This window comes from Homarus americanus, unplaced genomic scaffold (assembly GCF_018991925.1).
Source record: "Homarus americanus isolate GMGI-L3 unplaced genomic scaffold, GMGI_Hamer_2.0 scaffold21914, whole genome shotgun sequence".
NCBI lineage: Eukaryota > Metazoa > Arthropoda > Malacostraca > Decapoda > Nephropidae > Homarus > Homarus americanus.
The window spans coordinates 1,404,541-1,423,147 of NW_024719665.1; the positions used below are offsets into that span (position 1 = coordinate 1,404,541).

Sequence of the window (18,607 nt, forward strand, 5' to 3'; positions counted from 1 at the left end):
AGAGTGTATAACTCACTTCCACAGGTGTGTGTGTTACTCATAAAATAAGCGATAAGCTCAACACCTGTGCAGGCTGTATATCTGGGAGTATATGAGTGGCACGGTAATGTGTTTAACTGCTGGCTGACGGACTAACGCCAAGGTTCTCTCTGGCTCACAAAGGTAATATTTCCTCTTAACAGGTGATGTGAGGAAGTGGCTTACTGGGGCTAAGGTTTGTCAGGTTGTGTCTCAAGGGTTAATACGGGTATATTTACTTCCTCCTAATTAATGATATGAGAATGGATGTTACTAACTCCTTGTACACAGACACTAAGTTGGCGGCCTAAATAATAACAATTGTCGTTGTATTAGTTTTTAATAATAATAATAATAATAGACATACACTAATAACAATAAACATTTCACCATACCTGACGCTAACCACCACAGCACAGTCTTAATATTCCGATACACAACAGAAGGTAAATACATAACCCACAACAATTTTACCCCGATCGGAAAAAAATATTTATATAGAAGTAGAATTAAATTATATTTTTACCGGAGACACCGATGACATAAATAAAATAAAATTATTATATTATATTACCAAAGGATAAATTTTACAAAGCTTTTATTGTTTTTAAATGATTTATCGAATGTAAAGTAATGTTACACAAACACATTCATCATATGTACAAAATCCTGCATTTAATTACATGCTTACACATTTATACATAAATCAAGGTGTACGTATATATGCAGTCTACACACAAAAAACACACAAACATACACCAACGCACACATACCTCTATACTGTATACACACACAGAGACACAAACACACGTTACTCAAACAACCGCACACAAAAGCCTATACATCAGCAAATAAACACACACACACACACACACACACACACTCAGATATTCATGGGTATTGTTTAGCCCACACCGTTGTCCTTCCTCATTCTCCAAACACCCATAAGCACACCCATTTAGAACCCATGCACACACACACAAACACAATGTATTATACACTCTCCGGTACACAAACACCTACATTCGTTTGTACTGTAATGACTTATGTATTGAACAGTCAACCAAAAAAAAAAAAACATTTCTGCACCGGACTAAGAATTCTCAACAACACTCATTTACTAGGGTGATTCCTGTTATTTTCTCTATATTAACTATACTTGATATACTGAGTACATCGTTACGCAATGCATCACACAATCAGAAGTACCAACCTTACCGAGTTTGAGTCAGACAGTACTTAGTTTATTGTACTCTGGGATAGTCAAATATTTACCAGGTTCTTAGAGATAGACCGTATGTTTTTATAGTGCCGGCCTACATATAGTTTCACCAACATAGGCCTACACATTCACCAACACACACAGATAGACCAATATAGACTCACACCTAGACATACATAGGCCTACATATACAGTGCTCACAAACAACCCTCCACACACACACACACATAGGCCTCCATACACTCACAAACAAACAAAAAGGTTCTACAAACGAATACAGCCGCCAACATACATAGGTCTACATACACCCACTAATATATACATAAACACTCACATTAAGGTCTTACACTCACCAAGACACATACACACAAATTACGCTTAATGCTTAAACATACACAAACACCTCAAATTACGCTTAATGCTTAAACATACACAAACACCTCAAATTACGCTTACATACGCTCACTAATACGCCCATAAACACATACATGCTTAAATTACGCCCCACATATGCTCACTGACACACACGTATAATAAGAGGGAACATGACAGCAGGTGAAGGCGCTTTAGACTCACACAATAACATGGGGTGGATGTTAGGAGGCAGCAGGAGGTCGTTCAACTCGCTCTTGCAGTGTGTTAGGGAGATGTCACCAACCCCGAGCCCACACTGAGGCGACATTGTTGTTTGAGATATTGGCGACGACGACGAGGAGGAGGAGGATGGCGAGGGAGTCAAGGCCGCGTTCCCGTAGAGAATCATATCGGTTAAAATGTCCACGTTTAAAGAGATCACTCAAGTTTTTTTTTTTTTTATTCTCAGCTGTTCACTCTCGCCTTCCGATCACTGACACCACTCGGGGAATATTAAAGTCACTTCATTTCTTTGTCTCAGTTAATTGATAAATAAAAGCGTCTACGCCAGCTACTGTTGCGTTTACCACAAGCAGCTCACTATCTGAAGGACGAGGAGGTGGGAATGTAGCGAAGCGGTCCCTCGACGGCGGTGCCTGCACGCGTTATGTGCGTATTGACTCCGTACACGTGCTCTTCATCATCCCAATTCCTGCCCAGAGTGTCGTACCGGACGCCTGACAGCTGCGGAATTAACAGATATTGATTCCTTGCTTGGGGCGCTCTCTCCATGATCATTATTTCCAAGTCTTTCCATTTTTCTTAACACAATGTGGAGGTCGTGATTGCGTAAATAGTAAAGTACGCAAGTGTCTATAGCGATTTAAGATCTAATTTTGGCGGTAATCTTGTAAGTGGATTAAGGAAGGTTGAGGGTTGATGAGGGATCTGTGTCTTGCCTACCCCGTGGACCAATCAGCGCGCGAGGATGGAGTCGGGGGCGGGTAACTTATCGCGGCAACAGTGATGGTCGCGAAATATCTGAAACTTTCACTTTTTTCCCCTTTCTTTTCTTTCAGTTACCTTTAAATCTTGCACATGACTTAAATTATTACTAAAGCCCGTAGACGAGGAGAAAAAATGGAATTAAAAGCGGTCCGGGGTAGTCGACTAGGATTTGTATATAGACGAGTATATTTAAAAATTTAGGCCTGTTATCGCAAGGGTTAAAGCTGCCTTGTAAACAAACAATAGGCGGCAGTGTTGACCATATGAGAGGGAGGGCAAACTGGTATATAACTACGACCAGCGCTCGTCCGTGCCCGTCCGTGAAAACTCGTCGTCATCCCCGTACTTTGTTAAAACGGACAATTTGCGGTCGACCAGGAGCGACAGTGAGGTTAAAGGCCAACGCCAGGGGGTAATAAATATTTTTCTCCCTCTCTCTCTCTCTCTCTCTCTCTCTCTCGCTGGTGTTAAAATTGCCAGCCAACAAAAGTGAAACAAATGAGTGTCGATGAAAGGTATGGCGCGGGGTCAAAAATCTCCAAATATTGTGGTCGCGGGTTATATAATATTTTTTTGTTTTTGACGTTGCTTTTTATTTTGTTACTTTTCACTGCGTTTCATAAAGAGATTATTGGGATAAAACTTTATATTCAACGTAAAACTGAATACGGGTTTATAATACGTATAGGGGGTAAAATGCCGTTATTACGTTTGATGTTTATTTATGAAGCCGAATTAATCTGCCGCGTATGTGCTAGCCCGCCAGAGTTGCTAGTCCGTCTGTCCGAACTTACTAGCGGTTGTATATTACTAGCCCGTACCATAACTACTAGCCCGTTTGTACAAACGTACAAGCATGCCTATCCTAACTCACTACTCTGTTTTTTTTTGTAATTTGAGACATTATTATTATTATTATTATTATTATTATTATTATTACTATTATTATTATTATTATTATTATTATTATTATTATTATTATTATTATTACTATTATTATTATTATTATTATTATTACTCAAACAAGGGTAACCAAGAGTTGACCATGGCAACATTCCGCCTCGGGGCCAACATCTACCAGTCAGGTCAAGGAAGGCGGGCGGCTAGGAGCTAATGCTGTTGTTCTAATTGTCTTTCTGCTATACCGTCAGCTGTCTGTTATACCGTCAGCTGTCTGTTATACCGTCAGCTGTCTATGTTATACCGTCAGCTGTCTATGTTATACCGTCAGCTGTCTATGTTATACCGCCAGCTGTCTATGTTATACCGTCAGCTGTCTATGTTATACCGCCAGCTGTCTATGTTATACCGTCAGCTGTCTATGTTATACCGTCAGCTGTCTATGTTATACCGTCAGCTGTCTATGTTATACCGCCAGCTGTCTTTGTTATACGCCAGCTGTCTATGATGTTATACCGCCAGCTGTCTATGTTATACCGCCAGCTGTCTATATTTATACCGTCAGCTGTCTATGTTATACCGTCAGCTGTCTATGTTATACCGTCAACTGTCTATGTTATACCGTAAGCTGTCTATGTTATACCGTCCAGCTTCCAATGCAATATTCTTTCCAGCTGTCTATATTTATACCGCCAGCTGTCTAATAATTTATACCGTCAGCTGTAGTATTTATACCGTCAACTGTCTATATTCATACCGTCAGCTGTCTATGTTATACCGTCAGCTGCAATATGTTATACCGCCAGCTGTCTATGTTATACCGCCAGCTGTCTATGTTATACCGTCAGCTGTCTGGTATACCACCAGCTGTCTATGTTATACCGTCAGCTGTCTATGTTATACCGTCCAGCTGTCTGTATACTACACTGTCAGCTGTCTGTATACTACACTGTCAGGTGTCTGTATACTACACTGTCAGCTGTCTGTATACTACACTGTCAGCTGTCTGTATACTACACTGTCAGTTGTCTGTATACTACACTGTCAGGTGTCTGTATACACTCCAGCTGTCTGCTTGCTTGCCTGCCACACTTACATCAGTTGTCTGTATACTACACTGTCAGCTGTCTGTATACTACACTGTCAGTTGTCTGTATACTACTGTCTTTGTCTGTATACTACACTGTCAGCTGTCTGTATACTACACTGTCAGCTGTCTGTATACTACACTGTCAGCTGTCTGTATACTATACTGTCAGTTGTCTGTATACTACACTGTCAGCTGTCTGTATACTACACTGTCAGCTGTCTGTATACTACACTGTCAGCTGTCTGTATACTACACTGTCAGCTGTCTGTATACTACACTGTCAGCTGTCTGTATACTACACTGTCAGCTGTCTGTATACTACACTGTCAGGTGTCTGTATACTACACTGTCAGCTGTCTGTATACTATACTGTCAGTTGTCTGTATACTACACTGTCAGTTGTCTGTATACTATACTGTCAGCTGTCTGTATACTACACTGTCAGCTGTCTGTATCTACTATCGCTTCTCTGTATACTACACTTCAGCTGTCTGTATATATCCTTTGTCTCTGTATACTACACTGTCAGCTGTCTGTATACTACACTGTCAGGTGTCTGTATACTACACTGTCAGCTGTCTGTATACTATACTGTCAGTTGTCTGTATACTACACTGTCAGCTGTCTGTATACTATACTGTTAACTCCGTCTATGGTATACCTTCAAGTCTGTCTAAATGCTATACATTAAACAGTAACATCTGCACTGCAACTCTTGCGATACACCATCTTTGCTACAGTACTCCGTGTGTGTGTGTGTGTACAGTATATGTTTATGTATGTATGTATGTATGTATGTTATGTTTATGCATGTATGTGTATTTTGTGTGTATGCATGTGTGATTGTTTATGAATGTATGTGTGTATGCAAGTGCGTGTGTGAACTTTGTTTGTATGCATTTGTGTGCACGTGTTTGTGTATGCGTATATATTATGAGACCTAAGTGTGCAGCCCCTTACATTTTTTGTATATAAGTATAGTTTATATGGACGTAACCTTTTATTTACTGACTGATTTTACATAATGTATGAATTAATGTATATGTCTATTTATAAATTATAGTACAATATATTTATTATCGTATATGTTAAGTTGTATTTCCCTCATATATCACCCGGAAGATCCCTTAAAACACAACACAACATCAATAAGTATACCTTAAAGTCTCCATATAAATCTGATACACCCACCAGGTCATACACACATCAATACACCTACACTCTCACCGCGCAAAATCCCCACAATTCGGTTTTAAGCATAAGGACTAAGCCTCTATCTCCCTTTCTTGTGATTTTCGACCTCCGAGATGGACAGGTTAATTAGTTCCTCTCGCCAGACGCCCGGTATCGCTTACACCGTCACTGCTAAGGTATCGGTGACAGAAGGCGATATCGGTGACAGAAGGCGGAGGATCACTTACCCGCGCTACCTGGGGGTTGGATCGTCCTCTCCCTCCCCCTTAACAGGATCACAGACAGTTTTAGGGAATCGGCCGCCGCAGAGGAAAGGGATCGGAGAGGATGTGGAGTGAGAGTCAGTTGTTTGAGGGAGTTTGGCGCCGTGGGAGCGGGAAGACTCCTGAGATGGTGTTGATAATATTTTAATTTAGATGTGTTGGTTTTGGCGGAAGATTCTGTTATTATAGTTAAAATGTTGGTGTTGGCGGGAGATTTCAATAAGGTAAAATACACGTTACTTGTTTTGCAGGATATATTAATACTTTATTTATCTTTCATGAGTTTTAACTGGATATTTAAATGTTTGAATTTCAGGAGTTTTAGCATTTTTTTATGTTTAGGTTTCACAACGTTTGATGGGATATATATTGATTATATTTTAAAAAATCTCTAGTTTTTATGAGGTTTTTAATGGTTGAAATATTCCAATTTGGGCGGGAAATTCTGTCATTAGATAAAAAGAATAGCTGGTATATGTGTTAATATATATCGTAACAAACATGAATAACTGTGGGTCAGGCTCATAGGATATTATAAGAGGTTGTCTTAAGAATTGAAAAATAAAATTAGATAAAATAAAGATGACCATGTTGTGAGAGAGAATGAGAATAAAATGTACTGACGGAGGAAGAAGAGAGGAAGAACAGAAGGAGAAGTGAGGAGAAGAGAAGGGAAAGGAGGGGGTTGGGGCGGTGCCTCAGGGAGGGAAGGAGGAGGGAGGGGTGGAAGCCATGCACGACACAACAGGTGGTCACCCTACTACCACCCGCTGGGGTTTCCTTGCCTGTGTAGGGTATATTGTTGTGTGGAGGTGTGTTGTGGTGTAGGGGTGTAGTGTGGGGTGTATTGTAGGTGTGGTGTGGAGTGTAGTGTGCTGTGTAGGGTGTATTGTGGGGTGTGTGTGAGTGTAGTGTGGGGTGTAGTGTGCTGTGTAGGGTGTGGTGTGCTGTGTAGAGTGTAGTAGGGTGTGGTGAGAGTGTAGTGTGTGTGGGGTGTAGTGTGCTGTGTGGGGTGTAGTGTGCTGTGTAGGGTGTGTGGGTGTGGTGTAGGGTGTGGTGTAGGGTGTGGTGTGCAGTGTAGGGTGTGTGTGGGGTGTAGTGTGGGGTGTAGTGTGTGTGTAGGGTGTAGTGTGCTGTGTGGGGTGGTGTGCTGTGTGGGGTGTATTGTGGGGTGTGTGGTGTGGGGTGTGTGTAGGGTGTAGTGTGCTGTGTAGGGTGTAGTGTGCGTGTGGGGTGTGTGGGGTGTAGTGTAGGGTGTAGTGTAGGGTGTGGTGTGCTGTGTGGGGTGTAGTGTGCTGTGTGGGGTGTGTTGTGGGGTGTGGTGTGGGGTGTGGTGTGGGTGTGTGTGGGGTGTTGTGGGGTGTGGTGTGAGTGTAGGGTGTGTGTAGGGTGTAGTGTGGTGTATTGTAGGTTGTGGGGTGTAGTGTGCTGTGGTGTGTGGGTGTGGTGTAGGGTGTGTGTGGGGTGTAGTGTGCAGTGTAGGGTGTATTGTGGGTGTAGTGTGGTAGGGTGTGTGGGGTGTGGTGTAGGTGTAGTGTGCAGTGTAGGGTGTATTGTAGGGTGTAGTGTGGGTGTGTGTTAGGGGTGTGTGTGGTGTGAGTGTAGGTGTGAGTGTGTGTGGGGTGTGTGTAGGGTGTGAGTGTAGGGGTGTGGTGTGGGGTGTGGTGTGAGTGTAGGGTGTGTGTAGGGTGTAGTGTAGGGTGTGTGTGGGGTGTGGTGTGGGGTGTGAGTGTGAGTGTGGGTGTGTGTGGGGTGTAGTGTGGGGTGTGTGTATGTGTGTAGGGTGTGGTGTAGAGTGTAGTGTGCTGTGTAGGGTAGTGTAGGGTGTAGTGTAGGTATAAGTATATCCCTGGGCATTGAGTTACAGCTATACCACCACCACCACCTTCGGTTATGCCCCCACAGGCTTACCTGCCCACTGCCCACCACTCCCATGCCCACCACCGTCCCTCCTGCCCACCACCGTCCCTCCCATGCCTGCCCACCACCGTCCATGCCCTGCCCACCTTCTCATACACTTTGACAAGGACACCAGACGGCTGTAACAACTCGACAAGGACACTTCATAACAACGACAGGACGCAACTACATGGGTGTGGAGTGAGGATGGGGAATAGGGGAGGGGGTGAGGGGTGAGTGGTAGGGGGGGGAGGGGGAGGGTGGTGGTGGGGAGGGGGAGGGAGGGGTGGGGGGGGGGGGGGGGGGGGGGGAGGGGGGGGGGGAGGGGGTGAGGGGAGGGGGGAGGGGGGGGGTGGGAGGGGGGGGGGGGGCTGGGGGGGGGGGGGGAGGGGGGGGGGGAGGGGAGGGGGGAGGGTGGGGTGGGGTAGGGAGGGGGAGAGTGAGGGTGAGTGGTAGGGAAGGGGAGGTGGGAGGGAGGTGGTGGTAGGGAAGGAGGTGGGAGGTGAGGGTGAGTGGTAGGGAAGGTGGGGGAGGGTGAGGGTGAGTGATGGGGAAGGGTGGAAGAGGAGGGAGAAGATAGGCAGAGGATGTGAGGTTGGGTAAGGAAGAGGGAGGAAAGGGAGTATTGGTGAGGGAAAATGAAAGGGGAGACGAATGATAGGGAAGAAGGGGAAAGAGGGGACGGGCTGGTAGGAAAGGGGAGGAAATACTAATGGTAAGGTTGGGGAATGGAGAAAAGAAAGGAAGATCACAAATGGTAGGGGAAGGAAGGGGATACGAGAGATAAGGGTAACGAAGAGGTGAAGGGTGGGTTTAAAAAAACCAACAGGGGTTGAATAAGTGGACTCAAGGGCCCTCTAGGATCTGGAGGGTACACACACACACACACACACACACACACACACACACACACACACACACACACACACACACACACACACACACAGACAGATAGACAGACACACACACACACACACACACACACACACACACACACACACACACACACACACACACACACACACACACACACAACACACACACACACACACACACACACACACACACACACACACACACACAACACACACACACATACACACACACACACACAGATGGCTAGTCATGTCGATCCTTTCTTTCTTCCTTCCTTCCTTCCTTCCTTCCTTCCTTCCTTCATCCATCATCACTTGTAGGGATGGAGGAGGGAGGAAAGAGTGAGGAAGGAGAGAATAATGAGGTTTGTTAGGGAGAGAAGGGTGAAGGAAGGGAGGGTTGTAGAAAGAGGAGGAGAGCCACTAAGCACCTGTAAACACGCCAGGTTGGTGCCATGGGTCCGTGATCACCCGTGCCAACACCTGATATGATGACCCTGCCAACATCTAACACTGCTGACGCCTTATTTTACCAACTTTCATTGTTGTCAGTGCAGGTCTGAACTAGCCGATAGTGTTGACAGTGCAGGTCTGAACTAGCCGATAGTGTTGACAGTGCAGGTCTGAACTAGCCGATAGTGTTGACAGTGCAGGTCTGAACGCCGATGTGTTGACGTGGCGATGTGTGACGTGCAGGTCTGAACTAGCCGATAGTGTTGACAGTGCAGGTCTGAACTAGCCGATAGTGTTGACAGTGCAGGTCTGAACTGGCGATGGTGTTGACAGTGCAGGTCTGAACTAGCCGATAGTGTTGACAGTGCAGGTCTAACTAGCGATAGTGTTGACGGTGCGGTCTGAACTAGCCGATAGTGTTGACAGTGCAGGTCTAAACTGGCCGATAGTGTTGACAGTGCAGGTCTGAACTAGCCGATAGTGTTGACAGTGCAGGTCTGAACTAGCCGATAGTGTTGACAGTGCAGGTCTGAACTAGCCGATAGTGTTGACAGTGCAGGTCTGAACTAGCCGATATGATGATGTTGTCAGTGCTGACGGCTGGTGCACTGACAACAGTGCCACCAGCCGTCATTGTAGTACCATCAACCATCAGTGTTCTCAGTGCCACTAGCTGTTGCTACTTGTCTCCCTCCCCTCCCCTCCCTCCCCTTCCTCTTTTTTTCCCCCAGCTATCTTCGTCACCTCACTTATCAAGCCGCCCCGCTATCGACCTCAAACTCCTCCTCTCCTTCCTCCCTACCACATCTCCCCTTCTGTTTGTCCTCTTGTGTGTACTGTTAACGCCCCGTTTGGCCCTGTTTGCTGGCGTTGTTTGGGTTATTGACCTAACATTTGTCTCCGTGAAGCGCCTCCTTGATACGTGATCGGCCCCGTGCTGCGCTTTTTACCCTCTTCCTCCTGCTGCCGCCCTCTTTGTGCTGCCTCCCTCCCCTCCTGCTGTTCCCTGCTGTGGTTCCTGCTGTTCCCTGCTGTTATTTGGCTGTTACCCGCTGTGGTTCCTCTTGTTGTTATTGCTGTGTTTCCTGCTGTTATTTGGCTGTTCCCTATTGTGGTTCCTATTGTTCTCTGTTGTGGTTCCTGCTGTTGCCTGCTTGTTACCTGCTGTTTTTTAGTGCCCAATTTTGACTGTTCCTTGTGTTCCTCTTTTTCTTGTTGCCTGTTCTTTTTGTTTCTCCCGTTTTCTGCTGTGCTTCCTGCTGTGTCTTGTGCTATTACTGCTTGTGCCCAGCTGTGGCCTATATCCATGCCTGCTTACCTGACTACTGTTTCCTGTTGCTGTTCCCTGTTATAGCTTCTGTTGCTGCTGTACTGCTGTTATTGCTACTGCTGTTCTCACTGCTGTAAACGCTGGCCACCCCCACCACGTCGTGTCCCACACTTACTCTCTCTAACGTTGGTGATGGGGAGGAGGAGAAAGGGGAAGGAAGGTGGGGGGGGAGAAACAGGGACATATGTAGAAGAATGAAGAGAAAAGCTGCAAGAAATGTGATGATGAGGAGGAGGAGGAGTAAGAGAGGGAGGAGGAGCGGGAAGAGGAGATGGAGTGGGAGGAGTGGGGAGTGGAGAGCTGCTGGCCATGTTTACTAATGACAGGTGTTGGGGGAGGTTGAGGGGTGTAAATTACCCTTGTGTTCCTCCTGATGGTTCACACACCACATACACACATGCATACACACACACACACACACACACACACACACACACACACACACACACACACACACACACACACACACACACACACACACCCACGTAAACACCTAGAAAAGTGCAAAAGAGGGCATGCAAGATTATTCTCTCCTTCCTACTCCACATATCAAGAAGGCTCAACACACTGACCCTCTGACTCTCACTGACCATCACCACGACCTCATCTGCAAATTTGGTAAGAGTCACACCATCCTCGACACCGGCTCCTACTACCACCTGAGATCCCTTGTCCGAGAATTGCTGTTCGACACCACAACCGCATCCAGCCCATACGTGCACGAACTGATCGCTATAAGAACAGCCCAGTCCCAACCATTGTAGAAATTATCAATAACTTGTAATAAATCAGTGTATTCACTCCCAGTAAACACTACTCCTTGCACTGTCACTATGTTGAAATGAACTGTAGTTTGAGCTTTCCCATCTAGTTATTATATATCTTATTTGTATCACTTATGTTACTTGTATATTATTTGTAATTCGTAACCCATTCCCCAAATATGTAACTGTATATTTTCAGCCTTCTGGCTGCAAGCTCTTCAATAAACCGTTAATATTATTATTATATTATTATTACATACACATACACACACACACATACGCACACATACATACATCATCATCATCATCATCATTGTTCATCCATCATCTGCATCCACCTACACTTACATTCCTCCTCACCCAGCACCCTGCTCCTCACCCGGCACCTCGCCTCCCTCACCCGGCACCTCCCTCCTCACCCAGCACCTCCCTCCTCACCCAGCACCTCCCTCCCTCACCCAGCACCTCCCTCCGTCACCCAGCACCTCCCTCCTCACCCAGCACCTCCCTATCTCACCCAGCACCTCCTCCCTCACCCAGCACCTCCCTCCCTCACCCAGCACCTCCCTCCTCACCCAGCACCTCCCTCACCCAGCACCCCTCCCTCACCCAGCACCTCTCCCTCACCCAGCACCTCCCTCACCCAGCACCTCCCTCCTCACCCAGCACCTCCCTCCCTCACCCAGCACCTCCCTCCCTCACCCAGCACCTCCCTCCCTCACCCAGCACCTCCTCCCCTCACCCAGCACCTCCCTCCCTCACCCCAGCACCTCTCCTCACCCAGCACCTCCCTCCCTCACCCAGCACCTCCTCCTCACCCAGCACCTCCTCCGTCACCCAGCACCTCCTCCTCACCCAGCACCCTCCCTCACCCAGCACCTCCTCCCTACCCAGCACCTCCCTCCTCACCCAGCACCTCCCTCTCACCCAGCACCTCCCTCCTCACCCAGCACCTCCCTCCGTCACCCAGCACCTCCCTCCCCTCACCCAGCACCTCCCTCCTCACCCAGCACCTCCTCCTCACCCAGCACCTCCCTCCGTCACCCAGCATCTCCCTCCTCACCCAGCACCTCCCTCCCTCACCCAGCACCCTCCCTCCTCCAGCACCTCCCTCCCTCACCCAGCACCTCCCTCCCTCACCCAGCACCTCCTCCTCACCCAGCACCTCCCTCCGTCACCCAGCACCTCCCTCCTCACCCGCACCTCCTCACCCAGCACCTCCCTCACCCAGCACCTCCCTCCGTCACCCAGCACCTCCTCCTCACCCAGCACCTCCTCCTCACCCAGCACCTCCCTCCTCACCCAGCACCTCCCTCCCTCACCCAGCACCTCCCTCCCTCACCCAGCACTCCCTCCCTCACCCAGCACCTCCCTCCTCCCTCACCCAGCACCTCCCTCCCTCACCCAGCACCTCCCTCCCTCACCCAGCACCTCCCTCCCCACCCAGCACTCCTCCTCACCCAGCACCTCCCTCCCTCACCCAGCACCTCCCTCCCCACCCAGCACCTCCCTCCGTCACCCAGCACCTCCCTCCTCACCCAGCACCTCCCTCCCTCACCCAGCACCTCCTCCCTCACCCAGCACCTCCCTCCCTCACCCAGCACCTCCTCCCTCACCCAGCACCTCCCTCCCTCACCCAGCACCCCCTCCCTCACCCAGCACCTCCCTCCCTCCCTCACCCAGCACCTCCCTCCTCACCCAGCACCTCCTCCGTCACCCAGCACCTCCTCCTCACCCAGCACCTCCCTCCCTCACCCAGCACCTCCCTCCCTCACCCAGCACCTCCCTCCCTCACCCAGCACCTCCCCTCCTCACCCAGCACCTCCCTCCCTCACCCAGCACCTCCCTCCCTCACCCAGCACCTCCCTCCCTCACCCAGCACCTCCCTCCCTCACCCAGCACCTCCCTCCCCTCACCCAGCACCCTCCCTCCCTCACCCAGCACCTCCTCCTCACCCAGCACCTCCCTCCTCACCCAGCACCTCCCTCCTCACCCAGCACCTCCTCCCTCACCCAGCACCTCCCTCCTCACCCAGCACCTCCCTCCTCACCCAGCACCTCCCTCCCTCACCCAGCACCTCCCTCCCTCACCCAGCACCTCCCTCCTCACCCAGCACCTCCCTCCTCACCCAGCACCTCCCTCCCTCACTCCAGCACCTCCCTCCCTCACCCAGCACCTCCCTCCTCACACCCAGCACCTCCCTCCCTCCCTCACCCAGCACTCCTCCCTCACCCAGCACCTCCTCACCCAGCACCTCCCTCCTCACCCAGCACCTCCTCCTCACCCAGCACCTCCCCTCACCCAGCACCTCCTCCCTCACCCAGCACCTCCTCCCTCACCCAGCACCTCCTCACCCAGCACCTCCCTCACCCAGCACCTTCCGTCACCTCACCTCCCTCACTCAGCACCTCCCTCCCTCACCCAGCATCTCCCTCCGTCACCCAGCACCTCCCTCCTCACCATCACCTCTTCCTCACCCAGTACCTCCCTCCGTCACCCAGCACCTCCCTCCTCACCCAGCACCTCCCTCCGTCACCCAGCATCTCCTCTGTCACCCAGCACCTCCTCCCTCACCCAGACATCTCTCCTCACCCAGCACCTCCTCCGTCACCCAGCACCCTCCTCCGTCACCCAGCACTCCTTCACCCAGCACCTCCCTCCTCACCAGCACCCCTCCTCACCCAGCACCTCCTCCGTCACCCCACCCTCCGTCACCAGCACCTCCTTATCTCCAGCACCTCCTCCGTCACCCAGCACCTCCCCTCCCACCCAGCACCTCCCCCTTCCACCCAGCACCTCGCTCCTCACCCGGCACCTCAGCCCCTCACCCAACACCTCCCCTCACCAGCACCTCCCTCCTCCCTCCCTCACCCAGGCACCTCCCTCCTCACCCAGCACCTCCCTCACCCAGCCTCACCCAGCACCTCCCTCCCTCACCCAGCACCTCCCTCCCTCACCCAGCACCTCCCTCCCTCCCAATCACCCAGCACCCAGCACCTCCCTCACCCAGCACCTCCTCCCTCACCCAGCACCTCCCTCCCTCACCCAGCACCTCCCTCACCCAGCACCTCCTCCTCACCCCTCTCCTCACCCAGCCACCTCCCTCCTCACCCAGCACCTCTCTCCCTCCCACCTCCTCACCCAGCACCTCCCTCCCTCACCCAGCACCTCCCTCCCCACCCAGCACCTCCCTCCCCACCCACCCTCCCCTCCACCTCTGCCTCCTCTCTCCCTCACCTCAGCCCCCTCCCCACCCAGCACCTCCTTCACCCAGCATCTCCCTCCTTGGCACCAGCACCTCCCTCCCTCACCCAGCACCTCCTCCCTCACCCAGCACCTCCTCCTCACCCAGCACCTCCTCCCTCACCCCAGCACTTCCTCCCTCCCTCACCCAGCTCCCTCCTCACCCAGCACCTCCCTCCTCACCCAGCACCTCCCTCCCTCACCCAGCACTCCCTCCTCACCCACACCTCCCTCCCTCACCCAGCACCTCCCTCCCTCACCCAGCACCTCCCTCCTCACCCAGCACCTCCCCCTCACCCAGCACCTCCCTCCCTCACCCAGCACCTCCTCCCTCACCCAGCACCTCCTCCTCACCCAGCACCTCCCTCACCCAGCACCTCCCCTCACCCAGCTTCCTCCTCACCCAACTCACCCAGCACCTCCCTCCTCCTCACCAGCACCTCCCTCCCTCACCTTCCTCCTCCCTCACCCAGCACCTCCCTCCTCACCCCAGCTCCTCACCCAGCACCTCCCTCCCTCACCCCTTTTCCTCCCTCCTCACCTCCCAGCACTCTCAGACCTCCTCCGTCACCCCAGCACCTCCTCCTCACCCCCCACCTCCTCCACCCAGCTTCCTCCCTCCCTCACCCAGCACCCTCCTCCCAGCACCTCACCCAGCACCTCCTCCCTCACCCAGCACCTCCTCCTCCTCCCTCCCACCTCCCTCACCCAGCACCTCCCTCCCCTCACCCAGCACCCTCCCTCCCTCACCCAGCACCTCCTCCTCACCCAGCTCCTCCCTCACCCAGCACCTCCCTCCTCTTAGCACCTCCTCCCTCACCCAGCACCTCCCTCCCCTGCTTTTATCCCTCCCTCACCTTTCCTCACCCAGCACCTCCCTCCTCACCCAGCACCTCCCTCCCTCACCCAGCTTCCTCCCTCACCCAGCACCTCCCTCCCTCACCCAGCACCTCCCTCCCTCACCCAGTACCTCCTCCCTCCCTCCCTCCCAGCACCTCTCCCTCCTCACCCAGTACCTCCCTCCCTCCCCAACCTCCTCACCCAGCACCTCCCTCCCTCACTCCAGCCCTCCTCACCCAGCACCTCCCTCCCTCCCTCACCAGCACATCCTCCCTCACCCAGCACCTCCTCCTCTCACCCCTCACCCAGCACCTCCCTCACCTCTCCACACAGAGCCAATATTGAAGGTCGCATTATTTATCCCTCAGAGCTCCTGCTAATTTTGCTGTCATCACGCAGCAATTTGCAATTGTGTCTGTGTGTGTGTGTGTGTGTGTGTGTGTGTGTGTGTGTGTGTGTGTGTGTGTGTGTGAACTAGATCTCGTTCGACCCTCTTATCTCGCTCGCCCGGACTCTCAAACACACTTAAGTTCCTTTCATACGTTAATGTGATTTCGACTTAAGACCCTAGGTAGAGTCTCAGAGGTTCCTACGGTAATTTTTTTTTTCGTATGTGAGAATTTTCCTTTGTGATTCACTTAAGGCTCAGTAGACAGGTGGATTGTCAGAGCTTCTTATCATTAACTTACCTTCTCTAACTCTAACTCTAACTCTAACTTTTTAACGGAAGATAAGATGGATTTTCAAAGTTACGCCTCTTAAGTTTTTCTCCTAACTTGAGATATGATACGGAGCGTAACCTGCTTCAGTCACTTAAGTTATGATACGTATTGATCCATCCTCTACGGTACAGACTTCATAATATACCGTGTAAGAGAGAAGGAATAGTTACGGTAAAGTCTCTGTGTAGTTATGACGCCATTATTTTTTTTTCTACCTTAAGTTAACCAGTCTAAGATATTCTCACATAATGAAATAAGAGAAAAAAAAATGATCTTAGGAGTGTTTGAGAGTACGGGTGAGTGGGTCTTTACCGGCGGGATATAATTGCGGTGTCTTGCCTTCCATAATTAAGGTAAGTCACACAGTCTTGCCAGCCAGGTTAAACACGGCCGAGGGGAAGATTAATGATGGGGGTCTGTGTGTTCAGTCCAGGGAGGGTGAGGGCAGGTGAGGGTGAGGTGAAGAATGTGGTTAAGGGTGATGTGAAGGGTGTGGTGAAGGGAAGAGAGGTGAAGGGTGTGGTAAAGGTGAGTGAAGGAGGTGGGAAGGGGGTGAGGTGAAGGTTTGAGAAGGGGTGAGGTGAAGGAAGGTGAGGGGGTGTGAAAGTGTGAGATGAGTGAAGGTGTGGGTGAGGGGGTGAAGGTGAGGAGAGGTGAGGTGTGGTGAAGTGAGGTGTGGGTGAGGTGAGGGGGTGGGGTGAGGTGAGGTGAGGTGTGGGTGAGGCAGATCTGGGTACACAGAACATCATAACCACGATACAGTACAGGTTTATACAGCTATTCTTATACAGGGTACAGTGATCTGCCAAGGTCACAAATACAGGAATTAATACACGTTCTGTAATTTACTCTGAAATACAGCTAGGGTTATATTTTTCCACACTGTATTTAACTACAGGAACCACATGACCATTCAGCACCCCACTGGCACTGTTACCGTGGCTTTTCTCAGCCCTCCCCCCTCCCTCCCTCCTTTCCTCCCTCTCCTCCCTCTCCTCCCTCCCTCCTCCCTTCCTCCCTCCTCCCTCTCCCCTCGCCTCCTCCTCCTCCTCCTCCCCTCCTCCCCCCTCCCTCTCCCATCCCTCCTCCCTCCCTCTCCCTCCCCCTCCCTCTCTCCTCCCTCTCTCCCTCCCTTCCTCCCTCTCTCCCTCCCTTCCTCCCTCTCTTTGTTCCATATGTCTCTCTTTCTACTTCTTTATTTTCTCTTCTCTCTTCCCCTCTTCCTTTCCTTCCCTCCTTTCTTACTTTCCTCCTCTTCCTCTCTTCCTAACCCTCCTCTTCCCCCCTCCTTCCACTTGTCTCTACCCTTCCCCTATCTCTCATATCTCCCTCTCCTTCCTTCTTTGCTGTCTCCCCTCTGTTCTTATCGTCATCCCTCCTCCCCTTCTCCCCTCTTCCCGTCCTTCGTCTTTCCCTCCTTCCTCCCTCTGTTCCATCTACCTCCTTTCTTTCTACCCTCCCTCTCTCTCTCCCCCCACCTCCCCTCAGTGTGCCTCTCCCCTCCTCTCAGTGTGCCTCTCCCCTCAGTGTGCCTCTCCCCTCAGTGTGCCTCTCCCCTCAGTGTGCCTCTCCCCTCAGTGGACATATGGGCACACCATTCCTAGACGGCGGGTTGCTGCAAAGGGTTCTAGGGGGTGAGAGTGCTCTGTAGTAGTGCATATGTGTGTATGACTGTGTGTGTGTGTGTGTGTATAATGGTACGTGGGTATACAATGAGTGTGTGGGTGTTATGTGCGTGTGTGGGGGTGGTGTGGAAGGCCAGAAGTGTGGGTGTTTGAGTTTTTGTGCACATGTGGGGGTGTTTGTGTAGGCGGGGGTGGGCAGGGGAGGGCGGCAGATTCAGTGTGTGTACCAGGGGACAGATCACGTAGTTTGTGTTGCTCCACTTAATATTAGATTCCAGATTTAGATTTTTTGTAGAATTTTTCAGAATCTGATTTTTTTATTTTTCTGATTTATATTTTGGTCTTTTTTTTGTTTTCTGATTTTCCGATTATTATTTTTTTTTTTTAGATTTTTTTGTTATTGTTTTCGTTTTTCCGATTTGTGTCAGATTGTCCGATTTTTCCGTGTTTAGATATGTTTAGATTTTTCCGATATATACAGGTATTTATTATCACATAATTAAGACACGATTCACAAGTGAGTTTGTTTACATTGATCGAGATGCACACACACACACACACACACACACATTATGAGGTAGTGAGATATGATATATAGATAATTTTTAGCACAATAGTAAAATCTTGAACAATTGTGGGGCTGAGTTAGAGCACCTGTGTCATGAGGGGTGGTGAAGGGCGGTAATGAGGGGTGGCTATGAGTGAGGGTGAGGGCAGCTATGAGGTGGTGGTGGTGAGGCGGCTATGAGGTGGTGAGGTGCAGCTATGAGGAGTGGTGGTGAGGCAGCTATAAAGTGAGGTGGTGAG

General features: G+C 50.5%; 1 protein-coding gene across 1 annotated transcript in view; it reads right to left on the reverse strand.

Annotated features, from left to right (window-relative positions):
* The window catches only part of LOC121860205 (LIM/homeobox protein Lhx3-like), a 59,046-nt gene extending 56,773 nt beyond the window's left edge, over window positions 1–2,273 (reverse strand). Inside the window, exon 1 of the mRNA XM_042357284.1 lies at window positions 1,817–2,273. Within this exon, the coding sequence (XP_042213218.1) occupies window positions 1,817–2,003 (187 nt within the window). The 5' untranslated portion in view covers window positions 2,004–2,273. The remainder of the gene's footprint in view (window positions 1–1,816) is intronic.
* Between the last annotated feature and the right edge of the window lie 16,334 nt (window positions 2,274–18,607).